This window comes from Vigna angularis, chromosome 2 (assembly GCF_016808095.1).
Source record: "Vigna angularis cultivar LongXiaoDou No.4 chromosome 2, ASM1680809v1, whole genome shotgun sequence".
NCBI lineage: Eukaryota > Viridiplantae > Streptophyta > Magnoliopsida > Fabales > Fabaceae > Vigna > Vigna angularis.
In genome coordinates, this window is record NC_068971.1 from 37,907,239 (window position 1) to 37,929,455 (window position 22,217).

The 22,217-nt window shown below is 31.4% G+C and overlaps 3 protein-coding genes across 6 annotated transcripts; 2 read left to right on the forward strand and 1 right to left on the reverse strand.

Moving 5' to 3' along the window:
* The first annotated feature begins 8,290 nt into the window (after nt 1-8,290).
* Nucleotides 8,291-10,041, forward strand: LOC108321226 (protein EARLY RESPONSIVE TO DEHYDRATION 15). Its single transcript, XM_017552919.2, has 3 exons — nt 8,291-8,518; nt 9,232-9,580; nt 9,717-10,041. Exons 2-3 carry the CDS (start codon nt 9,274-9,276, stop codon nt 9,740-9,742), a joined length of 333 nt encoding a protein of 110 aa, XP_017408408.1. The 5' UTR covers nt 8,291-8,518; nt 9,232-9,273; the 3' UTR covers nt 9,743-10,041.
* A 276-nt stretch (nt 10,042-10,317) lies between these two features.
* Nucleotides 10,318-14,966, reverse strand: LOC108321225 (GTP-binding protein BRASSINAZOLE INSENSITIVE PALE GREEN 2, chloroplastic). Its single transcript, XM_017552918.2, has 4 exons — nt 14,833-14,966; nt 13,406-14,712; nt 12,959-13,126; nt 10,318-11,037 (listed from the first exon to the last, which is right to left on the reverse strand). The coding sequence occupies exons 1-4, from the start codon at nt 14,933-14,935 to the stop codon at nt 10,669-10,671; spliced, it is 1,947 nt and encodes a 648-aa protein (XP_017408407.1). The 5' UTR covers nt 14,936-14,966; the 3' UTR covers nt 10,318-10,668.
* Nucleotides 12,431-22,080, forward strand: LOC108321219 (uncharacterized). Of its 4 annotated transcripts, none has more exons than XM_017552908.2 (15): nt 12,431-12,680; nt 15,959-16,084; nt 16,164-16,265; nt 16,345-16,401; nt 16,520-16,581; nt 17,357-17,454; nt 17,625-17,679; nt 18,255-18,347; nt 18,863-18,973; nt 19,170-19,401; nt 19,683-20,128; nt 20,376-20,485; nt 20,823-20,881; nt 20,988-21,175; nt 21,693-22,080. In XM_017552908.2, the coding sequence occupies exons 2-15, from the start codon at nt 16,045-16,047 to the stop codon at nt 21,879-21,881; spliced, it is 1,842 nt and encodes a 613-aa protein (XP_017408397.1). In that variant the 5' UTR covers nt 12,431-12,680; nt 15,959-16,044; the 3' UTR covers nt 21,882-22,080. The 4 variants fall into 4 exon arrangements, with proteins under 4 accessions (XP_017408397.1, XP_017408398.1, XP_052728223.1 ...); XM_017552909.2 differs by having other exon boundaries at nt 12,433-12,680; nt 17,628-17,679; XM_052872263.1 differs by lacking the exon at nt 12,431-12,680 and adding an exon at nt 14,860-14,997.
* The last annotated feature ends 137 nt before the right edge of the window (nt 22,081-22,217 follow it).

Sequence of the window (22,217 nt, forward strand, 5' to 3'; positions counted from 1 at the left end):
TATCAAACATCATATAATTAATAATTTTATATAAAAAATGAATTGTTAGAATTTAAAAATAGTTAAATGTAGAAAGAATTTATGATAAATAATAATCAAATGTTTTATTATTAAATATCAAGTTATAAATATAATTAGATTAAAATCGGTTTTATTTTATACAAAACTTTATTTCTCTAAAATATTTTTCCTAAACCTTTTATGTCATCTCTCTAAATTTTTTACTCTACATTTTTTTTCTTTTAAGATTCGGGTTCATCTTATTACTTTTGACACAAAGGACAATGCAATAAACTGATCATTTTTGTAAATATAATAAGTTAAAATTGTATTTTATTCTTAAGCTCAATCCTTGATCTACTTGCATGTGGTATTTATAAGCCTGATTGTAACCTTAGGAAATTCTCTATGTATTTTTGTTTTTTTGTGATGTTCAGATCGTTAATTTAAATATTCTTTGTATGATTAAAGATCGTGTGAGATATAGAGTTTATAAGCAACTGTGAGTCAATAGTTTTATATAAGGTAAAGAAAGCTAATAATAATTTATACTTTATTAGGACTCTCTTGACTTTGTGTTGATTTTAATGAGATGATATTATTATTTAATTTTGATTTTTACTTGTTTGAGATTAACTTGTGATAAACAATATGAAGTGTTAATATATAAAATAAATTGAATGAATTGTTTCGTGAAAAGATGTAAAATATATATATTAATTTGATCAATTAACTTATAGTAGTTATTTTGAACTAATTTTTGAAATAAGTAAGATTTATGAATAAAACACTTATTAAGTAAATTGATATGCTTATTATTATATTATTATTAATAATAAGACTCAGATTTTTAAGTTTAAAATTCTACTTTTAAAGTTGCATTAAAGTTGTTCTATCAAATTATTTATATTTTATCTCAAAACTCTTTTAATAACCATCTAAGACACAAAGAGGTGTTTTAAGTTGCTCTTTAACCATACCATTATTTTATAGACATACATTATGATCTAATTTCAAGTTTCTAATCCCAATTTCCTACTATTTCAACCCTAAACAATTATAATTCTCAATTACATCGTAATCATTAGACTTGCACGAACCCAACACATATTCATTCTGTTTTATATTCCAATATTCTCAATTAATTTCACTACTACACAATCAAGTTAAGCAAGTGAGAAGGAAGGGAAAATAGTAAAAAAATGTCATATATAAGGCTAAAGGGACCACGCGTGTCATACAAAAAGAGACAAGAAAAATAATATTTTGTAGAAAGAAAAATGGTCCACCACAAATATGTACCTCAAACATAATCACGAAGGTCAATTAAATACGTGCATTGTAAAATTAAATGAAATATTTTTAATGAGTTCATAAATAAAATTCTGCTCATTGATATTTAATATTTGACTAATGAGATTGAAATTCTTACACGAAAATCAATTGAAATCTAATTAGGTAGGATATTAAGTAGGATATTAACTCAATTCATTCACTTAAAAGGTGAGCAAGTGATACAACAAATAATTTATAAAAAAAAACAGTTCCTTTAGTTTTACGATTTTGTTAATAATTTCGTCCTGTGATGATTATACATGAGATCTAAATCAAAATTATTATGTAAAACTATATATTTTTACAATTTTACGAGTTAAATTTTGATTTTGACTATGATGATATTTATTATAAAATATATTTTTAATCAATTATCAATCTTATGATATTCAAATTAAACTTTCTAGATTAAACTTGCTTGTACTTGTTTACTGAAGATATAATTAAGCAATTTAAATTAAAATATTCTTATGATAAAAAAGAATACCACTGAATAAAAAGACATTGAGATACCATTTTATTTTATGTTAAAATGGGACATAAAACAGTAAAACAAATTATATTAATTTTTTTTTATCGATGATATTTGCTAATGCATTTTCATTTTATATAAAACTATTTTAATACGCTGAACAAATCTTCTAATATAAATTACTCAAATACTTCTTAAAAAGAACTGAAAGTATATTAATAAACCATTATGAGTTTAACTAATACATTTTTACCGGTTGGAAGACCTTTTTCCTAAACTCTAACATTTTTTTTTGAAATAAAAACTTAACTAAATTTTAAAAACTTTATAAATTTAGATATTTTTAATTAAATGTGTAAAATGGCAGTATAGTGAATATTTAAAATATGTTTTTTTTTCATGTAAAGACTTTATCATTTGATTTTGTGTAAAGTGAAATCATACGATCATTACCTTCATCTTTCAATTTCTAATTTATTTGTAAATTTGTTTCTTCCTTTTTTAAGAGCAAATTGAAGAACAATAAAAAAAACAAATAATCGAATTAATCAGTGTAATAAAGACGAAAAACCAAAAACAACAGTCATGTTGGTTAAACAACAAAGTATTTAGACAAAAGCTAAAAATAATTTAAAAACTTAATAAAACAACATTTTTTTATAAATTTAATAAAATTTATAAGACATTTAAAATGTAATTAAATTTTAAAACTAATCGAAAACAATGCATATTAATTATGTTTGGAATGTATATTATGATAATGATAATACTTTGAACAAAACCCTATGTGATTTCTCTATCTACAAAAGAAACTACTATTATTAGCACATCTCAAGAAAGCAACTTTATTTCTTTATTTAAATGAAAGTTAATAATTGAACCACATGGCATGGCTTGAAGAATAGTTGCATAATTTATTTATTTATTTTTTAAATATGAGATAATTGAGAGAAGAATGATAATGATTTATGCATAGAAGTTTGGTGGACCATGTTTTAGTGGTGTGGAATTGCTTTTATGAATATCTAACCAATCTTTGATTTGGGGAAATGAAGCAAGCCATGTGCACTAAACTAATTATTGGCACATTTTACATCCATGTTTCCATGTTGCTGCCACATCATCGTACATGGAATTATTAATTAAGTGAAGGAATTGCTCAACATGCCAATAACTCAAATGCTTTTTCATAACCATCCACCACATGCCATCTCTCTTTAAAAAAAGCCCCAAAGAAGCAATCATGTTCAAAAAATTTAAGTTCATCCATTTAAATATAATTTTTAATTAAAATATATTTAGATTAGTCTCAAAAATTAAAGATAAACATGTGTTAGGAATTCGATGGAAAATATATCACCTTCAATTTTTTAAATTGAGATTGTGTTAATTACTTTTAAACTCGTGTTCATTAATGGTGTGTTTTATACGTTTTTCTAATAATTTTTTTCGGAAGACCCTTCCAATTTTTCTAATATAATAAGTATGTATTCGTAATACAAATCTCCGTAAATATAATATGAAATATGTAACAACGTAAAATTTATCCATTATAACAAAAATATGATAATCAAATGAACTAAACTTATAAACTATTGTGGAGGCAACCAAACAATAAATGTAATTTTTTTTAGATGTTTTCATATAAAACTTAATATAAAAATTGAATGGCAAGTATCGTATTACCTAGAAATTAAAATATGAAGTATAGATAAAAAAATTAAAATAAAGTGAAGCTAACAGCATGCAATAAACTTAAATAGAATTTCAAAAATATCTGCAAGAAAGATAACTTATCATAAAAAGGAAATTGCTTAAAATATATATTAAGTTCGTGATAAAATTACATAATAATTATACAAATAATCTTTGTCATATGAAATATAAACTTACTTTTATATATATATATATATATATATATATATATATATGTATATATATTTATTTAAAAACAATTATTTAAAGAAAACAAATACTTGTAACATCTCATTTTAATAATATAATACTACTAAAATAAAATATTTAGAAAATAACTTATCCAAAATATATTTTATATCAAAACAATCATCCAATAGATATAACTATAACAATATAAGACATGTACATCACAAGCTTCTAAATTATGGTTTTGTTCCAAAATTAAACCTAACAAGATCAAATATTGTCCCACAACTTAAAAATTTGGTTCATTATCTCTTAAATAAAACTTTAAACCTGTATTTTCATATACTTACATCGATAAGGTAATTATTGTAAAAAAACAAAAACGCAAACATATGAAACAAACTCACAAATAAAAAAAGTAATACACAAAATATTTATCATATAACAAGTAAAAAATGTAGTATTGACAAACTAAGTAATACAAACAATTTTGAAACATAAATCACTTTGATGTCACCTAACGAGAAGAACTCTCACTCAATGACAACCAACTTAGAGAAGTCATTATCTTAGCGACGTCCAACATTATCATTAATGCCCTACGATATCAATAAATTAACACTTCCTCTTTTGAGCTTTATTTGTGTAATTTAACACTCTTTGAGTTGATTCTTAGTGTTTTAAACATTTTAATGATCACAAAGCTTGCGTTTTTTAGCTAAACCAGGGTCATATTACTCGAATTAAAACACAAATGGACATTCTCAATAGCATATTGATCAATTTCTAAGCTTTTAACTATCATAAAACAGGTTACACAGAATTCTACATACACTACGACAAAATGTTTAATAGAGAGTGTTTTTTTTTTACTAATAGATAGTGTTTTTAGTTGCTATCTATTGGAGAGATGTCTATTAAGAGAGAGTGTTTATAAAGAAAGTGCTATCTAATGACATTTTATAGACAATGTTTGCGAACAAAATTGCTCTCTATGTATTCTTCAGAAAGATAACTCTTTTTACAAAAAAATGTTGTTTATCAATCCACCTATAGACAACCTTTGTATCTTCAAGCACTCTATGTATGGTTAAAAAAGACAACTTCCTACAAAAAATGTTCTTTATTGGTTCAATTTTTGTATAACTTATTTAATTTTTGTTCATTCCTTCTTATTTGAGCGTTATATCTAAAAACAATTGTGTGACAACTATAACAATTTAGAGTAAGATGGGTAAATTATTTTTACACGAGAGAATTCAAGTACATAAACATACTAATTTATAAATATCACAATGAGATTTCACATAAATACTATTCAAACTAGTTGTTAGAATAAAAAATAAATGAAAAACTCCAATGCCTTGAGATTTCATAATTTCATAAAAAAATATAAAAACCTTTTATTACAAATTCACATATTAAATCACAATCATCATGCAACATTTCAACAAACAACACAGACACAACACTTAGATAGTTTTAAAAACACCAGCATAATGGAACGAAAAGAGAAAATAAAAGAGAAATAGGAATGCATATCAAATTCTAACCCAAAATCGTGAAGACTCATTAATTATTACGCCAGGGTTAATGAGAATCAAATAACTCCTGAATTAACTTATGAATATAAGAGTCTCAAATCATATTAAAGGCTCGAAGCAAAAAATTGTTTATAAAAAACATCAAATATTAGGAAGAATATGAAAAAGGCCAAAGTAATAAAAAGAAGGCTAATTACTTTAGTATATCAATTAAAAATTATTATCAAAACCATATTTCGAAATACATAAAAATAAATGAAGTAGGGAAACAAAAAACAATAAATGAAAGAGTTAACAAATATAGATTTCCAACATGTTGTCAATAAATTTGTCAAATAAGTCTCTCTTTTTAACATGTTGGTAGTCAAACATAACTTTGTACATGGCACAATTCTATCAAAAGTGTAGTTTAAATAGTTTAGAGGCTAGTACATATCATGACTTCATTGTTGAACTCAGAGCCCAATGTTGTTTTATAAGGCAACATATAAGCATTAAAATGAAATGTAAAGATTCAAATCAGCATGAACAATGACATAGTTTTATAAGGCAATATGCAAGCATAACATATTAACCTATAATAAACATTTACTAATAAGATAAAAATACTAATCTTTCTTAACTTCAATGATTTCATTGTCATCCTTTATTAATAATGAAATTGCACTTATTTTTAGGGAACATCACTAAGTGGTATCTAATATCCATCATTATTTTTATAAGTAATAACATATTTTGAACCATGAAAAAGATCCATCAATTGACTTTCACTTAATTTTTCTCTATCAGAAGAAACTCCGCAAGCGCCACATTGACCTGATCTTATAAATAAAAACATCATTAGAATATGTGGCACAAAAATCATTTTAATTTTTAAAAAACCAATTCCATCATATTATCCTTTTCAATTGAAATTAGTTATATCAGAACCATTTTCTTTAGTTATTTTTTAGTATGATTATTTGAATATTTGTTGATATGAATGAGATAAAGTCACAAGACACAAAAAGAAGGCTGAAATGGGATAATAAGTATAAAGGAACTTACTGATTGTAAAACAACTAAACATATTTTCAAGTGGCACAAAGAGTTCTTTATAGGTACCAAAACTATTAACATCCACCTTCCTCAATATGGGGCACCTTAAAGAGAACAAAACAAAATTTTTACCCAAAATTATTTTAGATTCTTACAAATATAAATCTCATCTCATAAGACTTTATTCACGGTAATCCTTTTGAAAACCAAATTAAGAAGCAAGATCTAATTAAATAATTATTCTTCTTACTTTTATATTAAATTTGCATTGAATAAATGATGTAATGCACAAAGCCAAGCTGAAATAAGACGCATTGACCTTAAAGACATATATAATGCAAACTATCCATGTTTTCTTTTGTTTTTTTGTTTTTTAAAAAGAACTATCTTTATGTACTATATGTTTTTTTTTAGACCATGCATATCAAGTGTGTGTGAAGGACTCTGGATAAAAAAATTTCTATCGCATGAGACTAAAATTTGAGATCTTAAGTTCGTGTGTGAAGGACTCTAGATAAAAAATATATCATATATTAACTTAAATAAATATTTACATTCATATATCATTATACTGTGATAATAAATTAGTCTTAAACACCTATATCATAATATGACGTGGCTAAACATGTTAAAATTGAAAAACACTGATATATTGACAAAGGTTTTGTAGTTACAATTAGTTTCCTTTAACACTTCAAATATACTATCAATTACAAATAATTATCTTACGTTGTAAAAATGTATGAAAATTTCATTTTTTTTATGAACTCAGTCAGGTAAATAATTATCAACATGAATTTAATTTTCAATAAATAATAAGTAATTTATTTGTTAATTACCTAAAGATTTGTACCTATGAAAAAGTTGTCACTCAAAATTATTCATTTTTTTAATTATTTAATATATCATATATAATCAACCAATCAAGTATTTAGATTAGCAACAATATATGAAAAAATAGTCACACAATTATAATATTATTCATAATAATTAGAATTATTAAATTTTGTGTTTTCATAAGAAAAAGAATATAACTTAAAAAATGACTTTCATAAGTAGAATTAGATGATAAATATTTAAATATTTTTTATATAATCTAATAATTAAAATAAGAGAGAGGGTCCACTGCTGATCTTGTTGTTATTCATATTGGTATCTTAAGTAGAGGTGTCGACTTTGATAAGTTTTAAACTATACTAACTCAATTCATGGAACATCAACCAATAACACTTTCTTAATCATACCCTATATCAAACTTTATTTTATAAAATTCATGTCTTACACCTACGACTTCAAAATTCTTCTTATTAGTTCCAAAATGCCTTTGGTCAATTTTAAATCACGTACTAACTTTTAGATTCTTTCACACTATCTTTAAAATAGCAACATTCTTCCATGACATTCATATGCTTTTGAAAGTTTTCTAATGGATGAGATTTATTGACTTCAAGCAATCCTAACAATCAAATTCAATTATAAAATAACTTATTTATCATATCCTATTATAAGATTTTTTTTTCATAGCCCATTAAATTATTCTTGTCATATAGGGGTTTTGAAGAGAAATTATTATTATTGTAGTCTTACGTCTAAAAGAAAACTCTCCATACATTTTGACAATAATAATAAAATTAAATGGTCATGTAACTATGTATTATAATATTCTCCATGTCCTTTAATAACTTACATCTATCTATTATAAGAATTATATTTAGTCGTTTCCATAACTTTGGAGTTAGTGCTAAGATTTGGGGTGGTGAGGAAAGTTAAATCCAAAAGGGTAATTACAATTGGAATTGTAAGTATTAAAAAAAAAGGTTATTTACGTAAGAAGGAAGTTAAGAGAAATTAAGACAGCGTCATCGTCCAAGTCCTTTGACCTTGTTGGCTAAAATTTTGAATGGTTAGGACACAATTACTAACGGTAAAAAATTAGGAACCGTAAAAGTAGAAACGAAACGGAAAACATTGAAACGGTGAGAACCGTAATAAATACGCGTTAGGGTCAACAAACACGGGCAGGAATACGCGCACACTTGACATTGACCTCAGCAACGTTGCGTCCGAACCAAGACGCACTCGGGACGGTGCGTTCACCGAACCTATCTCGGTGGGCCCCATTTTCTCCCGAACCCTAGCTTCGGAGTGATCCTTTCGCCCCCTCTATATTGCGCCCTCGCGACTCTCCTCGACGCGTGACTCTCGCTCGCTCGCTCGCTCGCTCGTCGATTACGAAATTTCTCAGGTAATTCTCATCTCTCTCTCTTTGCGATCTCTTCTTGGTTTCGAGGATTTTGTTCAGACGAGGTTTCGTTGTGTTCTTCGTTGCTTTCTCTTTGTGTTTTGGGGAACGCGGAGGGAGAAAAAAAGGAAAAATTTCCAGCGATCGGTTTGGTTCTTTGTAAATTGTGAGAAATTGATTAATTGTTCGATGTTTTGCTTGATTGATACTTGGGGACCAATGTTTGATTCTTTCTTGTTTGAAACTTCTAGGTTTTGAAATTTCAGTCAGACAATGGTTTTTCCCCCCTTCTTTCCCCCTTTTTTTCTTTGCTGATGTTACTTTTTCAATTATTTTATTTTATTACGTAGCGATTAGCGGTTCTTTTCTTCGAAGGAGTCAATACTGAGATTGTTTTGGATTTTTCACCTGAGATCTGACCTTCTTTTCGTTTTCTTTTGTGTGATCGTTTCATGTTGTTCCATCGGGGAAAACAAGAGTTTCGAATTTGCGATTCCTAAACCAAATTTTTTTCACAAGTTTTCAGATATTTGTGAAGTTGATGGAATCAATCATGATAATAACTCCCTATATAGATTTTCGAATTTTTTTTTCCTAAAGGATTAAACGTGGAATTTGGTGAAGGTCCATGCTCATAATCGAAAACTTGTTTGTTAATTTGGTGTTTGGTGGGTTGTTTACGAGTCTTGTTTTTTGTTCTTTTGGTTGTGGTGCAGACGCAGAACAAGGATCAGAATCGTTGAAACAAATTGAGGAAGATGGCACTAGTATCTGGAGGAAGATCAACACTGAACCCTAATGCCCCGCTTTACATTCCCGCTGCGTTCCGCCAAGTGGAGGATTTTTCTCCAGAATGGTGGCAGCTGGTGACGACATTCACATGGTACCATGACTTCTGGCTAAGCCAGCAACAGGAGGATGGAGCCTATTATGGTGAGGAGGATGAGTTTGATGGTAATGATGTCGTTGATTTGCTGCCGGATTCGTTTGATCTTGATGCCGGTGAAGATCTTGCTGTTTTGGACGCTCAGCTTGAAGACTTCATTCAATCTTATGAAACCAAAGGTAAATAACAAAGGGTTGAATTCAAAATTCAAGTTTAGTGCTATTATTATCATATTATATGATTTTTCTTGATGATTCATTATTGTTTGGGATTGGTTCATTCACTCACTTTTCTTTTTATGAATTTCTTCTGAAGAAACTGGACCCAAAGTAAGTGCATGAGCTAGAGATGAAACCTTTGAACGCATCTACCAACCAAAGAGGCCATAGTATGCGGTCATTTAGCTAATATTGTACCATGTTATCCATAGCTTCAAGTTTCTTTAACTCTTGTATAGTCTAAGTTTCAACTTTCAATCTGTCCTCTGAATGTTGTCACAATGTATGGGGTGAATAGGGAGAGGAGAAAGATGAAAAAAAAAATGTGACTGTTTCATGTACTGATGTTGTAAAAGCTGCTACAAGCAAGTATTCAAATTACAAAAAAAGAAAAAAAAAACAAAAGAAGACTTCTCTGTAAAGATTTGTTCTTATGACTTTCACACCTGAACTTTAAAATGGGCACATTCTTGTGTTAGAAAACTAAAATAAAGAAAAACAACATAAAATAGACGCATCCAACTCAGTTGCCAGATTCGACGCCGCATTTGGCACCCTAATTTTCGATATAAAAATAAAGAATTACTTTAAAAATGTTTATTTGGTTTAGAGTTTGATAAAGTTGATTGTACTATTAAAAGCTACTGAGATATGCGTGTAAGCTTCATGAAACATGACAAAGCAAGGGCCAAGAGTAATTAATCAGTCACGAATAAATGAATTATATTCCGACACTTCTCTTTTAGGTGCGAAGACAATCAATACAGAAAATTTGAAAAACTACCTCCTAACACTAATTGCCAATTTATTATATACATTAAAGACGCAGGTCACGCGACTTATCTCAGTCAAAATTACACAATGACCTTCTAAACTGCCGTGACACCTATTGAATGAGGAGTGCATTTATGTGTATCTGTTGATGGGGGGCTATCACACACCAACAAGTTAGCTAGAAATGGATGTAGAAGCTTTAGTTGCAAAGATGTTATTACCTATGCAACACGTCAGTTCAGTACATCCTTAATGAAAATCAAGCAAAATTCTTTTCATGCCGATAACTCAGCCCCTACCCCTGCTCCCACGTATTCCGAATCCTCATTGTCAAGTTGTTTCCTTCTTTGAGCTTCACGTCTGGTTTGGTTGCCAATAGCATCAGAGATGGCTTTAGGTAACCAAAATCCTGGCTTCTCAAGGAATGGTGCCCGGTCAAGCACCAAAGGCTCTCTCAAAGTTACTTCAACCCCATCAAAGGACCACAATTTCGTGGTTGCTTCGCCTTTGAGGCCCAATGAGAACCAACCTAAACCTGCTATTGCTATGTCAATGCTGTTGACATCCCAACTAGTTCCACACACTTTTACTTCTCTTTCTTGCCATGTTCCTAATTCAGCACCACGGTCATTACCAATGGGAGGCTGGAATAAGAATACCATCATATTAGTAAAACATTACAAAGAAAGATGAACAGAGGACAATTTTGTTTTATGCCAAACAACAAATACACACACATACATATAAAGCACATCTAAAATCCCAAAATCTACACAACAGAGTTACCCTCCGCAAAGTTTTAAATTATAGAAGACTTTCGAAACGACATTCAGAGAAGTTTCTGCTTTTAACTATTTAAATCAGTAACAACTAATTTATTACATTTATTCTTAGGCGTAATAGGCTAGTACCCTGGGGTCCACAAGGGTTTTCAGAATAATAAAAACATTTATGGCATCAGTAGGAAATATGAAATTTAATTTACTGATCTGTACCAAAAAGCTCCTAAACTTCTAAGCTTCCCTACTAATGATATGGAACTTCTATAGAATTATAACACATATAAGGACCAACAAGACCTAAGATCATAAAAACACAATATGGGACATGATAAATTTATAAAAAAAGTAAACCTAAATCAATTTTTTTTATAGAGATTATGACATCTTACAAAAGCTCCAATGCAAACTGTGCGGTGGCCACAACAAAGATAAATAAATGCTTATACGATAGGCACAAGGTTATCAATGGCAGAACCATCGCCCAAGGCCACAATTCTGCCATAAACACACCAGTGCCAATGGCATGGATATCCCTTCACAAATTGCCTATGGCGAAGGTGGTTGAAAAACACCTCGTTATGGCAACCCTATAACAGTTACTTAATATCATTGGGCAGGTCTTACTTGCCGATACTTCTAAAATATAACTTAGAATTTAGAAAAGTTTAAAAATACTGAATGAACTTCAACGGTATACTAATATTCCTGTCTTCAAAACATTTACACTACAACATTCCCTTTTTCAACCAGAAAGCATTCACATTTAGGACAGCATTTTTTGCTGAGTAAACTCAAAATGCGACCAGGGCTTCTATTTTTCAACCAGTGAGACCAAGTCTTTCATACAGAAAAATCAACCAGAAAGTAAAAGGTGACCATTATCGGAACACTAAATATTTCCCAGAAACAAATAGTAGCAGCGCTCCCCACTTTGAAGTTCAATACTGCTCAAGTACTTAAATGGATCCCAACCCTTAGTAAATGGTTTTGAATTCTGAAAAAACAAATTTCTCATAGTTTCTAACTCGAGAAGCAAATAATTTATAACCAAAATCAGCATATTTAGCCTCATTTCAGTCAGCCATTATATCAATCATCGCTCAAGCAAATCTACCAGAGCAAACCCGCTCATCCAGACAACATTTACCCCGTTTAGATTCAAATATCTATTTACAACGTTAGCCAAGGTGTGATATTATTTTTATTTTCCGTAAATTGCACTTGACAGAGGTTGGTTGTTTACGTACAGTTTAAGCTTATTTAATTCATATATGATCTTCTTATTTTATACACAGTAAGTAGTTGGTTTTCTATAGGAATATTATAGTTTGATTAGCAAAACAAAGTCAATTCTAACATTTCTTGTGCCCACATTGTACAGGAAAAACTGATTATGATGTTCAAAATTCACAAATAGGTGCAAAAGCACATTTCCCCAATCTTCGTTCCTCAAGCCCTGCCCCCCAAAGGAAAAATGAGAAGTTGTGTTTCTTGTTAGACTCAAGGTATATACACTAGTTAAGTAAAACCTACAGACATGATGCAAAAAGCTTCTTTGCTAAAGAAGGTTAACTGGGGGCAAGATTAACATACACCCTTCTTCGCAAGTATATATATTGAATCTTCTCTCTGGTTGCTTGAAATTTTAAGATGGTATTAGCATGAGCAAATTAATAAAATGAAATAAAGATGGCCAAGCTAAGACAAACTACAGATTTCAAACTCTTCAGTAAAATAATTTTGAAACATGTCTAGGTAGGAAGGAGGACAGGAGAAGGTTTACCTGTAACCTGATACCAACATGTTTTCTCCAAACCTCATCAGCATTTTCAATTTTCCCCATGTGAAGAGAAACATTTGGTGATGCCCAAACTGTGACATATATTGTTTCAACAGAGGCTCCAACAAGGTCAAGTCTTGTCAAGCCACCAATGAGTATTGCTTGTCCTACCTGTAAATTAAAAGCAGCATGTGAGAACTTTACTCCTTTTCCAAAATATACATAAAACCCTTGCACTCTTGCCTCGGTATGCATATTTATAATTCAGAATCTTCTGGTAAAAAAAATGGCCATAACTGTTATGTAGAAGACTTAATACTAAAGTAATCTGTTAGCTCCGAAGTCTTATGAATATGCACAAAGCGAATTTGAAATCTGGGCAAGAAAACAAAAGAACCCCTGACAATTTAGAACCAGGATAGAGAACAGCAATAGTGATAAGTAACTTGCCTTAATTCTATATGACCTAGGCCGGAGTTCCTTCCGGATCTCAACCATCTTTTGCTCATCCCGATTCAATCTCATCGACATTAAATATGGGTGCAAGAGCCCGGGAGTGTCAAACATCTTAGTCTTAGCAGGCAAAACTCCTGCAATTCTCAAGATCCCTAGTGTTGTCCCAGGAATTGGAGCTTCTGTCAGCTTGGTAACTTTAGCTCCTTGTTTCTTTGCTAAAGCATTGATCAGAGTAGATTTTCCTGCATTTTGAGCGCCAATCACCCACACATTCCCACGAGGACCAGCCAAATCCTTCACGAAGGACAACAAATTCCTTACACCTAAATCCTTCCTTGAACTGACCAAATAAACCCCGTTTAGTTTAGGTGCTCCTCCAGATCTTGAACGGTTTCGAACCCATCTATCTAATCTCGTAGGAGAAACCTGGGAGGGAAGTAGATCAACCTTTGTTGCCACAAGAACAAGCTTCGGCAGCTTCTTGGCCCGCTTGGAGTTGTCCTGTATTCTTTCCAATGCTTGAAACAAGGATTTCACAGCAATCCTAGGGAATGAACCGTCAAAATCAACACAGTCCACAACCATTACAACAACAGTAGCACTGCCACTTCCAGAAGGGTTCATCAGCCGGGTCGAAATCAACCTATTAAAATCAAAATCAGGTATCAAATTCTCCGCCGTCTGGTTCTTCACCTGGCCATAGTTTCTCAAGGAATGACACCGAGCACACACAGTGACCTCTTCTTTCTCCCTGTTAGCCTCCTTAGCCATCCTCTTCTTCTCAGCTTTGGATATCTTCTTCCTCTTTACCTTTTCCAAGTACTCCTCAGTAATGTTACCATACCCAACCCCAGCAGGTTCAAACCCATCCAATTCCAACTTCTCATCATCTTCACCCAGTAAATTAGCTTCCCAGTCATCAGAATCCCAGTCAATCTCATCTGTTAATCTCTTACTCTCTTCTCCAAGCTTAATTTCAATTTCATTCAAAAAACCCACTTCACCGTCATCTTCTTCTTTATAATCACCAACATCATCATCGTCAAACACATCATCATCCTCTTCTGAAAACTCTTCCACTTTCACTGTCTTTGGTTGGTAATACCCTAGAAGGTCAGGGTCCTTATCTTGCATGAAGACTCCACAACCAGGACAAATGGGTCCTCTAGCTTCATCTTCATCTCTCCCCTCACTCAGCAATGGGTTTCTACTATCTCTCCTAGTGGCTTTGGCGTGAGTGAAGTCACCCTTCACCGCAAAAGCAATCAAGGACGACACTTTCTCAAAGTGCTTGCTATTATCTACATTCGACACACATAAAACACAATTGGGGCAGTGGAAAAAGAAAAAACAAAAATCAAAACGATTGTAGACTGATAAAGCGAAAAGGATTGAACTGACTAATTAATCGAGGGACTTGCCTGAGAAATGACGAAAACATGGAAGTGCACGCTCTTGTGTACTGTTGTTGAAGATGACAAGCTTGGTAGAAGGAACAACACTTGTAGACAACAACATAGCCATGGCTATGAGGAATGCGTGAGACAAGTTTGTCCCAAGCGCTACTGCTGAGAAGAGTGAAGAGGGTAAGGCAAGAGCGTTGAGTACGTCAAAATTTAATAAAACTGATTTTTATGATTTAAATAAATTATTACCTTTTAATTGGCTTATATTATTGCGAGAATTATTATTTCTATTTAATATATGCTATAAGACTTGAACTCCCACTTCAATTCTTATCAAATTTTTATTTATAAAATATAAAATAATAAAACTATGATTAAAAATAAAAGATAATGTTGAAGAATCATAAAAAAATTTTTTTAAATTAAATAGAAATTGACTTAAAAATAACAAAAGATTAAAATTAAAGAAATATTTATTTATAAAATTTCATCTCACAAAATCCTCTTACATTTTGTTGAGTAGGTTTTATTGCTGTGACTGAAGTCGTATAAATGTGTGGCAAGATTATCATCATTATTGTTATTGTCTTAATGTTTATCTTTATTTTTATATTAGGATGAAGGTGTTGTCGGTTTATAATTATTTATGGATGACATTAGCTTCTACAATGATATAGTGAGAGTAATATTTTGTAAAAGAGACAAACATATTTAGTGTAAGAGTAAAATAATTTAATCGAAATGAAAATATATTATTCCTTTTTGTTAATATAATTTAAAATTAATCATAGGTGAAAAATTATTAATACGCTTTCCGTGCCATACACAAATACTCATAGTAGTTTCTAAAAAATAAAGTAATTTTAAAATCCCACTAAATTAGCTTAGTAATTATTTGTTTTGTTTGCTAAAAGTTAACATTTAAACCTCCAAGTCGATCCTGCAAAAGAAAAGAAGACATAAAAGGAAGGAGTACAAATAAAAGCGCAAATTTCCAAAAAGAAATATTTCCTATTTTTATCTTAAATATTTGCTCAGTTAATTTTTGAATTTACTATTTAAAAAGGAGAGTGAACATTTTCTTTTTAGTTTCTTGTTGACAAAAATACCCCTACAATTTGACCACGTTTTCGGCGCGCAGAGTCCCTCCATCTTCGACTATAAAATGGGCTCACCTCTCTGTATTTCTTCGAATCCAAACCAAAAACTCAAAAACAGGAAGAGAGCATGGCGCCAAAACGAAAACCTTCTTCTCCAATCTCCATCGGTGATTCTTCAAACCCTAGAATTCACAACATGATTCAATGCTCATTGCCAACTTCGATTCTCACCTTTCCATTGTGCAGGTAACTGCGAGGTTACTGTCGAGGCCACTCGTTTCACCTGTAACTCCGACTCAAACGCCGTCGTAATCTCGCTTCCGCGAAGCGGAAAGGTCAAAGTGTCAGGTATTGCTAAAAAAATATGAAACGCAGGCCGTTTGTGTTTGTTCGATTTATTAACGGTTTTCACTTATGATCCTTTAAGCTGCCGTTGTTGAAAACCATGAGAACGCTTCTGAGGATTTTAGATCCGGTGATAAAGGTATAATGCTACATTTACGCGTGATTTGTTTTTACATTAATCTTCCTTAATTAATAGTAACTCGTAAATAATCGGTATCATGTTTACAATGTTTGCTATTTGGGTTATGATTTTATAGAGCATGAGTTCGTGCTGGTTAATCCTAAAGATGCCGATTCTGTTAGTAAATCCTACCTTCAGGTAACAATCTCGTCTCCATGCCTATTTAGGGTCTAATTGGATGAATTGCTAATCGTAAGTGTTTATTATCCAACCATTTGTGTCAGTTCTTTCTACAATTGGAGAGTGCTGTGCATGACTCATTGGGACTTGGGTCCACTCTTTGTTGTAGTGATATTGTACGTGACAAGATTGATTTTATATCACTTTGTAGACAGATCATGTAAGTAAGTAATCAAGAAATGAATACTACAAAAGATTCAATCTTGAATTTATCGATGACACGAAATAGAAACAAGTTTACACAAAGGAACTTCATCCTTTTACACTGGATAGCCCAGTCACAATAAAGCTAATTTTCAAAGATGAAAAAGCCTAAAACAAATAAAAAGAATATTTATAGACTTTGTATAACACAGAAGGCTAATTGCTATTTTTAAACTCTTTCCTATAATAGCTCGCCAAATCTTTTCCTTAACTGGAACAGTGTTTTGTATAACATCATTCTTATTTTCATAATCGTTTCCAAATAATTATGTAGTATGTCATAAGAGAAGTCTAACAGTGCGTTTGGATACCTTCAGAATCCGGCTGACTCCCACAAAACTACTAAAAAACATGAATTTTCTCCCAAAACTGACATGGCAAACGCGCTATAAATAACCTGTAAATTATTTCGAATGAAATATCACGACTCATTCACTTTTCTAAATACTTTGAAAATTTATAAATTTTGGGTAATAAATTAACCTCCTTATTTTCCCTATCTGAAATGTGCCTGTAAATGGGTTTGCAGGAAGTATTAGAAATGTACAGGATAGAGCTACCTGGAATGAATTATGCCGCAAATACTGGAAAACAATCCAAGTTTCTTGAGAGATGTGTGACTAATGGGTATTAACCTCTTATTTTGCTTCTTTTGCTTGCATGTTCATAATGCTTCCTTGGTTGTCTTGCTTCTAGTTCATTGACTGTAAGTCTGTAATGATTTAATCAGAATATATATTCACAGTTTTTCTTTTATTTATTATTGTGAACTTGTTTTAACAGTAGGTTTTGTCTAGCAGGAAATATCGAACCCTACTGGTAAAATCCACTCGTGTTGGAAATTCAGGAAAGGTATATATATTTTTGCTAGATAACTAAGTAACAGATTGGAGCACGTTTTCTGTCAGTGTTATATTTCTAAGCGGACATGCCAGACGATAATCATATCCTATAAATTAAAATTTTGGATATTTGCTTTAGTATGTTTACCGTTTACAAACTATAGTAAACACGTATCAATTTCTTAAAGAGAAAGTGTGATGTAAAAAACTTAGCCCTGAGATGCTGTACTTTTGGAGCACAAGATATAGCACATCATGTCTATATTTCTTAAAGAGAAAACCTGACAGTTTTAGCTCTGAGATTCAGTGGAGTCTGTTGGACTGGTAATCAAATCACAGAATATATTTAATCATGGAATGTTCTACAAACAAGTTGACACTGTCTCAATGATTGCCCTGATCGATCTTTGCCAATAATTCTCCCTTTTCATCTTTAGAAACCACCACACATAGAAGTAAAATGGTTAAAACTTTTCTTACCATCTTCTAATGTGAGCTATATAACGAAGCTTAGCAGTGGAAATTACAGAAGTATTGTAGTAATGCATTATTACATCCTAAATTATGATTAACTGATTTTGACAGGTTATAGCCGCAATCACATACCAAATCATCCCTGCAGATACAGAATTTGCAGAGGTCCCACTTGCAGCTGTCAATGCAATCCATCAACGAAAGGTCTTTCCTACATTTTACATTTTTCTTCTTTATTCCCTTATGAAAATGTCTCATTTGGAGTCAACTTTAAGAAATAAACTTGCAATGATTAATCACATAAAACATTTATATGGTATTGATTACAAGACTAAATAAAGCTTCTGGTTTAGCTCCAATTGTAATATGCTTGATTTTCTCCTTTTTATCTTACAATAATCTTCAGTAGACAATGAAATTAAATAGTGAAAATTTACACGGTCATTTAGTTTATAGGTATTAGCTGTTTTGGAAGTTACCCGAATTTTAATGTTAATATAAGGTAATTCTTCTTTGGGTGTCAAATGATATACTGTGTTTGGATGTTGTTTCTTCTCATTTATGTGTATAATTGTTTTGATCTTGGTAACTTATAATGCATGATAAGCCTTCTCCTAATTCTCTTTCTCATGTCATCTGTTGTCTGTGTTTACATGTGTGCTCGTTGTAAAATGGTTCAATTAAGGTTTCTATCTTATTCGTTGGTTAATGTCCTGCAGGGTTTTGGTCATTTATTGGTTCTGGAGCTACGGAAAAGACTTCAAAGTGTTGGCATTCGTTCTATTTTATGCTGGGGAGACAAAGAATCAGAAGGGTTTTGGCTTAAACAGGTAATTTATAAATAAGACTTCCCTGGAAGCTTGAGCAGATCATACTGTCATTTTTGGTTTATTCTATAAAAGGTTGATATTTCATTTCTGAGCCTAGAATACTTTATTGATATGCGATCATCCTAGTGGTCCTGTAAAAGATGCTCCCTTAGTTCTCTGATGTTATGATGTTTCATATTTTGTATTGCAACTACAGGGTTTTGTAGAAATAGCACAGGTGGATACCAAAGGAAGAGCCCGCAGGTTACCTGTAAAAGCTGATATTCAGAAATCATTATGCTTTCTTGGTGGTTCAACTCTCATGGTTTGCCACGTAATGAAAGAATGCTTAGCCGATGAGGATAACACTACGAAGTGTCTCCCTTCACAGTTTCATCAGAATTCCTTTACACCTGCCATTGCTGAAGATGAGCAGCTGAAGATTTCAGGTAAGTTACACGCAGATTTGAAGTTTCTTGATAAATGTTTCCGTAGAACAACATGTAAAAGTCAACATAAATCTTTGGTGAAAGATGAATCTTCCGCAGAATATGACAAACTGAGTGGTAGTGCATATATTAGTATCCCATATTTCTACATGTGAATATATAATTTATAATTTAAATGATTTCCTTTGTGTATGAAAAAAGGTAGTAAACATAATATCTTATATGGGGGCTATTTAATGTTTTTATGTATTTTTTGTTGTAACCTCTTATTCTATGAACAGGATCTGACAGTCGTAACCCCAAGAAATTCTGTAGTAGTATTGCTCCATTTGCCCAAGTAAACGATGATAGACAGGCCACTGGTTCGGAAAGTTCACAGCATGGAGTTGGTGCTAATGTGAATTATTGTTCTCAATCTACAAAAGGTGCAAAGAGGACCTGGGAAGCCTCTTTATCCTCATTGAAGTCAAAAAGAGTGAAAGGGAGCCAGCTGGTTGACAATCAATCAGGTTCTAGCTGCGGTTTTATCTTAGAGACTGATGAGTCCAATCCCTGTTTTGTAGAGGCCCTCTACGATCCTTCGATTAGAGATGGTTCTGAAAAATGTGTCGATAATTATTTACATTTAGAAGCTCCTATCAACATGGAACCTCCGTCTACTAAACAATGCTTTAGAATTATGTTGATGAATATCGCTGATGATGCTAAGAAAACACAGCTTACAAAGGTATGTTTAATTACCCAAGCATTTTATAGATGTTTTGATAAATTGAAGAGTAACATTTTTTTAACTGCCCTTGTGGGCTCTTCTTTTCGACTGTATTGCCATTCTCTTCTCCACGATCGAAAAAGGGTCTAATTTTAAGCTTTCTAATTTTTTCTTGTAACAGGATAGAACCTGGAAATTAACTAACACGATGAGTTCTGGATGTTATTTTTAAGTTAACACTGTTAAACATTTCTTCTATGCATAGGTGATTGAAGACCTTGGTGGAACTGTATCCACTTGTGGAAGTATGACCACACACGTTGTCACAGGAAAAGTGAGAAAAACTCTGAATTTCTGTACCGCCCTTTGTTCAGGGTAGGTTCAAAATAATACTTTCAAATGCTAACTTGCTTAGTGTCATACTGAAATTTTAAGTTGAGAGATATAGTTTTAATATGAACCTAGTTGAAATCTTGGCATCTTGATTTGTGAATAAATTTCTGGAATTGTGTTCGAAACAGCTTCTAATCAAATTGAGCTATTGAAAAAATGGTATAGCCTAAAAGAGAATTATATTTAAATATGTAAAAGATGTTTTTATAATGTGGTTATGAATTTGTTCATATTATTCATCAACATGTCTACTGCATTTTTTTTCTATGTATTACTCGTGATGATTATTTATGACAAGGAATTATTGTTGACTACACAGTGCTTGGGTGATCTCATCAAGTTGGTTAAAAGAAAGTTTTCGTGAAGGCAGATTTGTTGGTAAACTGGATAAATTTTTTTTGTTTATATCCAATTATTATTATTATTATTATTATTATTATTATTCAGATAGCATACTCACTAATTTTTAAAATTGAATCTGCAGATGAATTGCCTCACATACTGAACGATACGGATTATTCGCTGAAGTACAAATGTGATTTAAAAAGTGCAGTTTTACGGGCAAAAGCTAGCTCTCATACATTGTTCAAGGGATATAATATATGTATTGCAGCTCATGTTCAAACTCCCGCTAAAATATTGTCTGCAATTGTCATGTCCGCAGGTGGTAATGTAAGTCCGATTATTTTCTAATGAAACCTAAATTTAAGCAGACCTTAAACAATGCTGCATGTGTTATTTCTTATCATTTCGACATGTTTAAAGCGTGAAACATCTAAAACAATAAATTATGGTCACATGGTATCCAAGCTTTTAAAAATGTCTATCTTTCGTACATGATAGTGTACGTTACATTTCAGGCTTCTAATTTGGAGGCAACTGTAGAGAATATTTTCCACCTTCGGTAGTTTCAAAAGGCTTCTTGATAAAATTAATTCAGTAAATTTAGTTTCAGAAATTAGCTTCCAAGTTTCTTAATCGAGGTCATGGCACACAGTTTACTTATGTTTTCTTGCAGTTCTTTCTACCCGTAATGTTTCCCTTTGAAATATTAGTCCAGCATTTTTCGAAAATGTAGGACTTTGATAATAATAGTATAAAATTCTGACGAATTCTGAATGTATAGAGAAGAAGGGTTTTGCATGTGTGGGCATTTATAAAATGTTGATTTAATTTAATTTTGTATCAGGTGATTAGTAGAGTGGAGAAAGTAAAAGAAACATCAACAACAATCTTTGTGACGGGCGAAGAAGACACGGAAGAAGCAATGGTAGCCGCAAAGAAAGGGATCCGAACTTTCAGTTGCGATTGGTTTATGAACTGTGTCATGAGACAAGAACTTGACTTGGAAGCCCCCCAGTTTGCTGAGACCTTATAAGTATGTCACATGCTTTTATCTTTTATCTTGTACATAACAATCTCTCAATTTTAGTCTCTTTCCTTTTCAGTCATATAAATATCCCTAGGTTTTTAACACATACCGTAGATAACTCGTTGTTGAGGTAGGGTTAGGACTGCAAACCAATTAGACTACTTTTATACCTTTTCCTTTAAATCTACTTTTTTATTATGTTTTATCTAGGTTAGCTCGTAGATCTCGTATTTCAGTTTTCTTAAAATTAATCTATTTCAGTTCACTTTTAATAGATATCTACTTGATGATAGATATTATGTGTAAATGTTAATAATACCAATTACTTATCCATCTAAAATA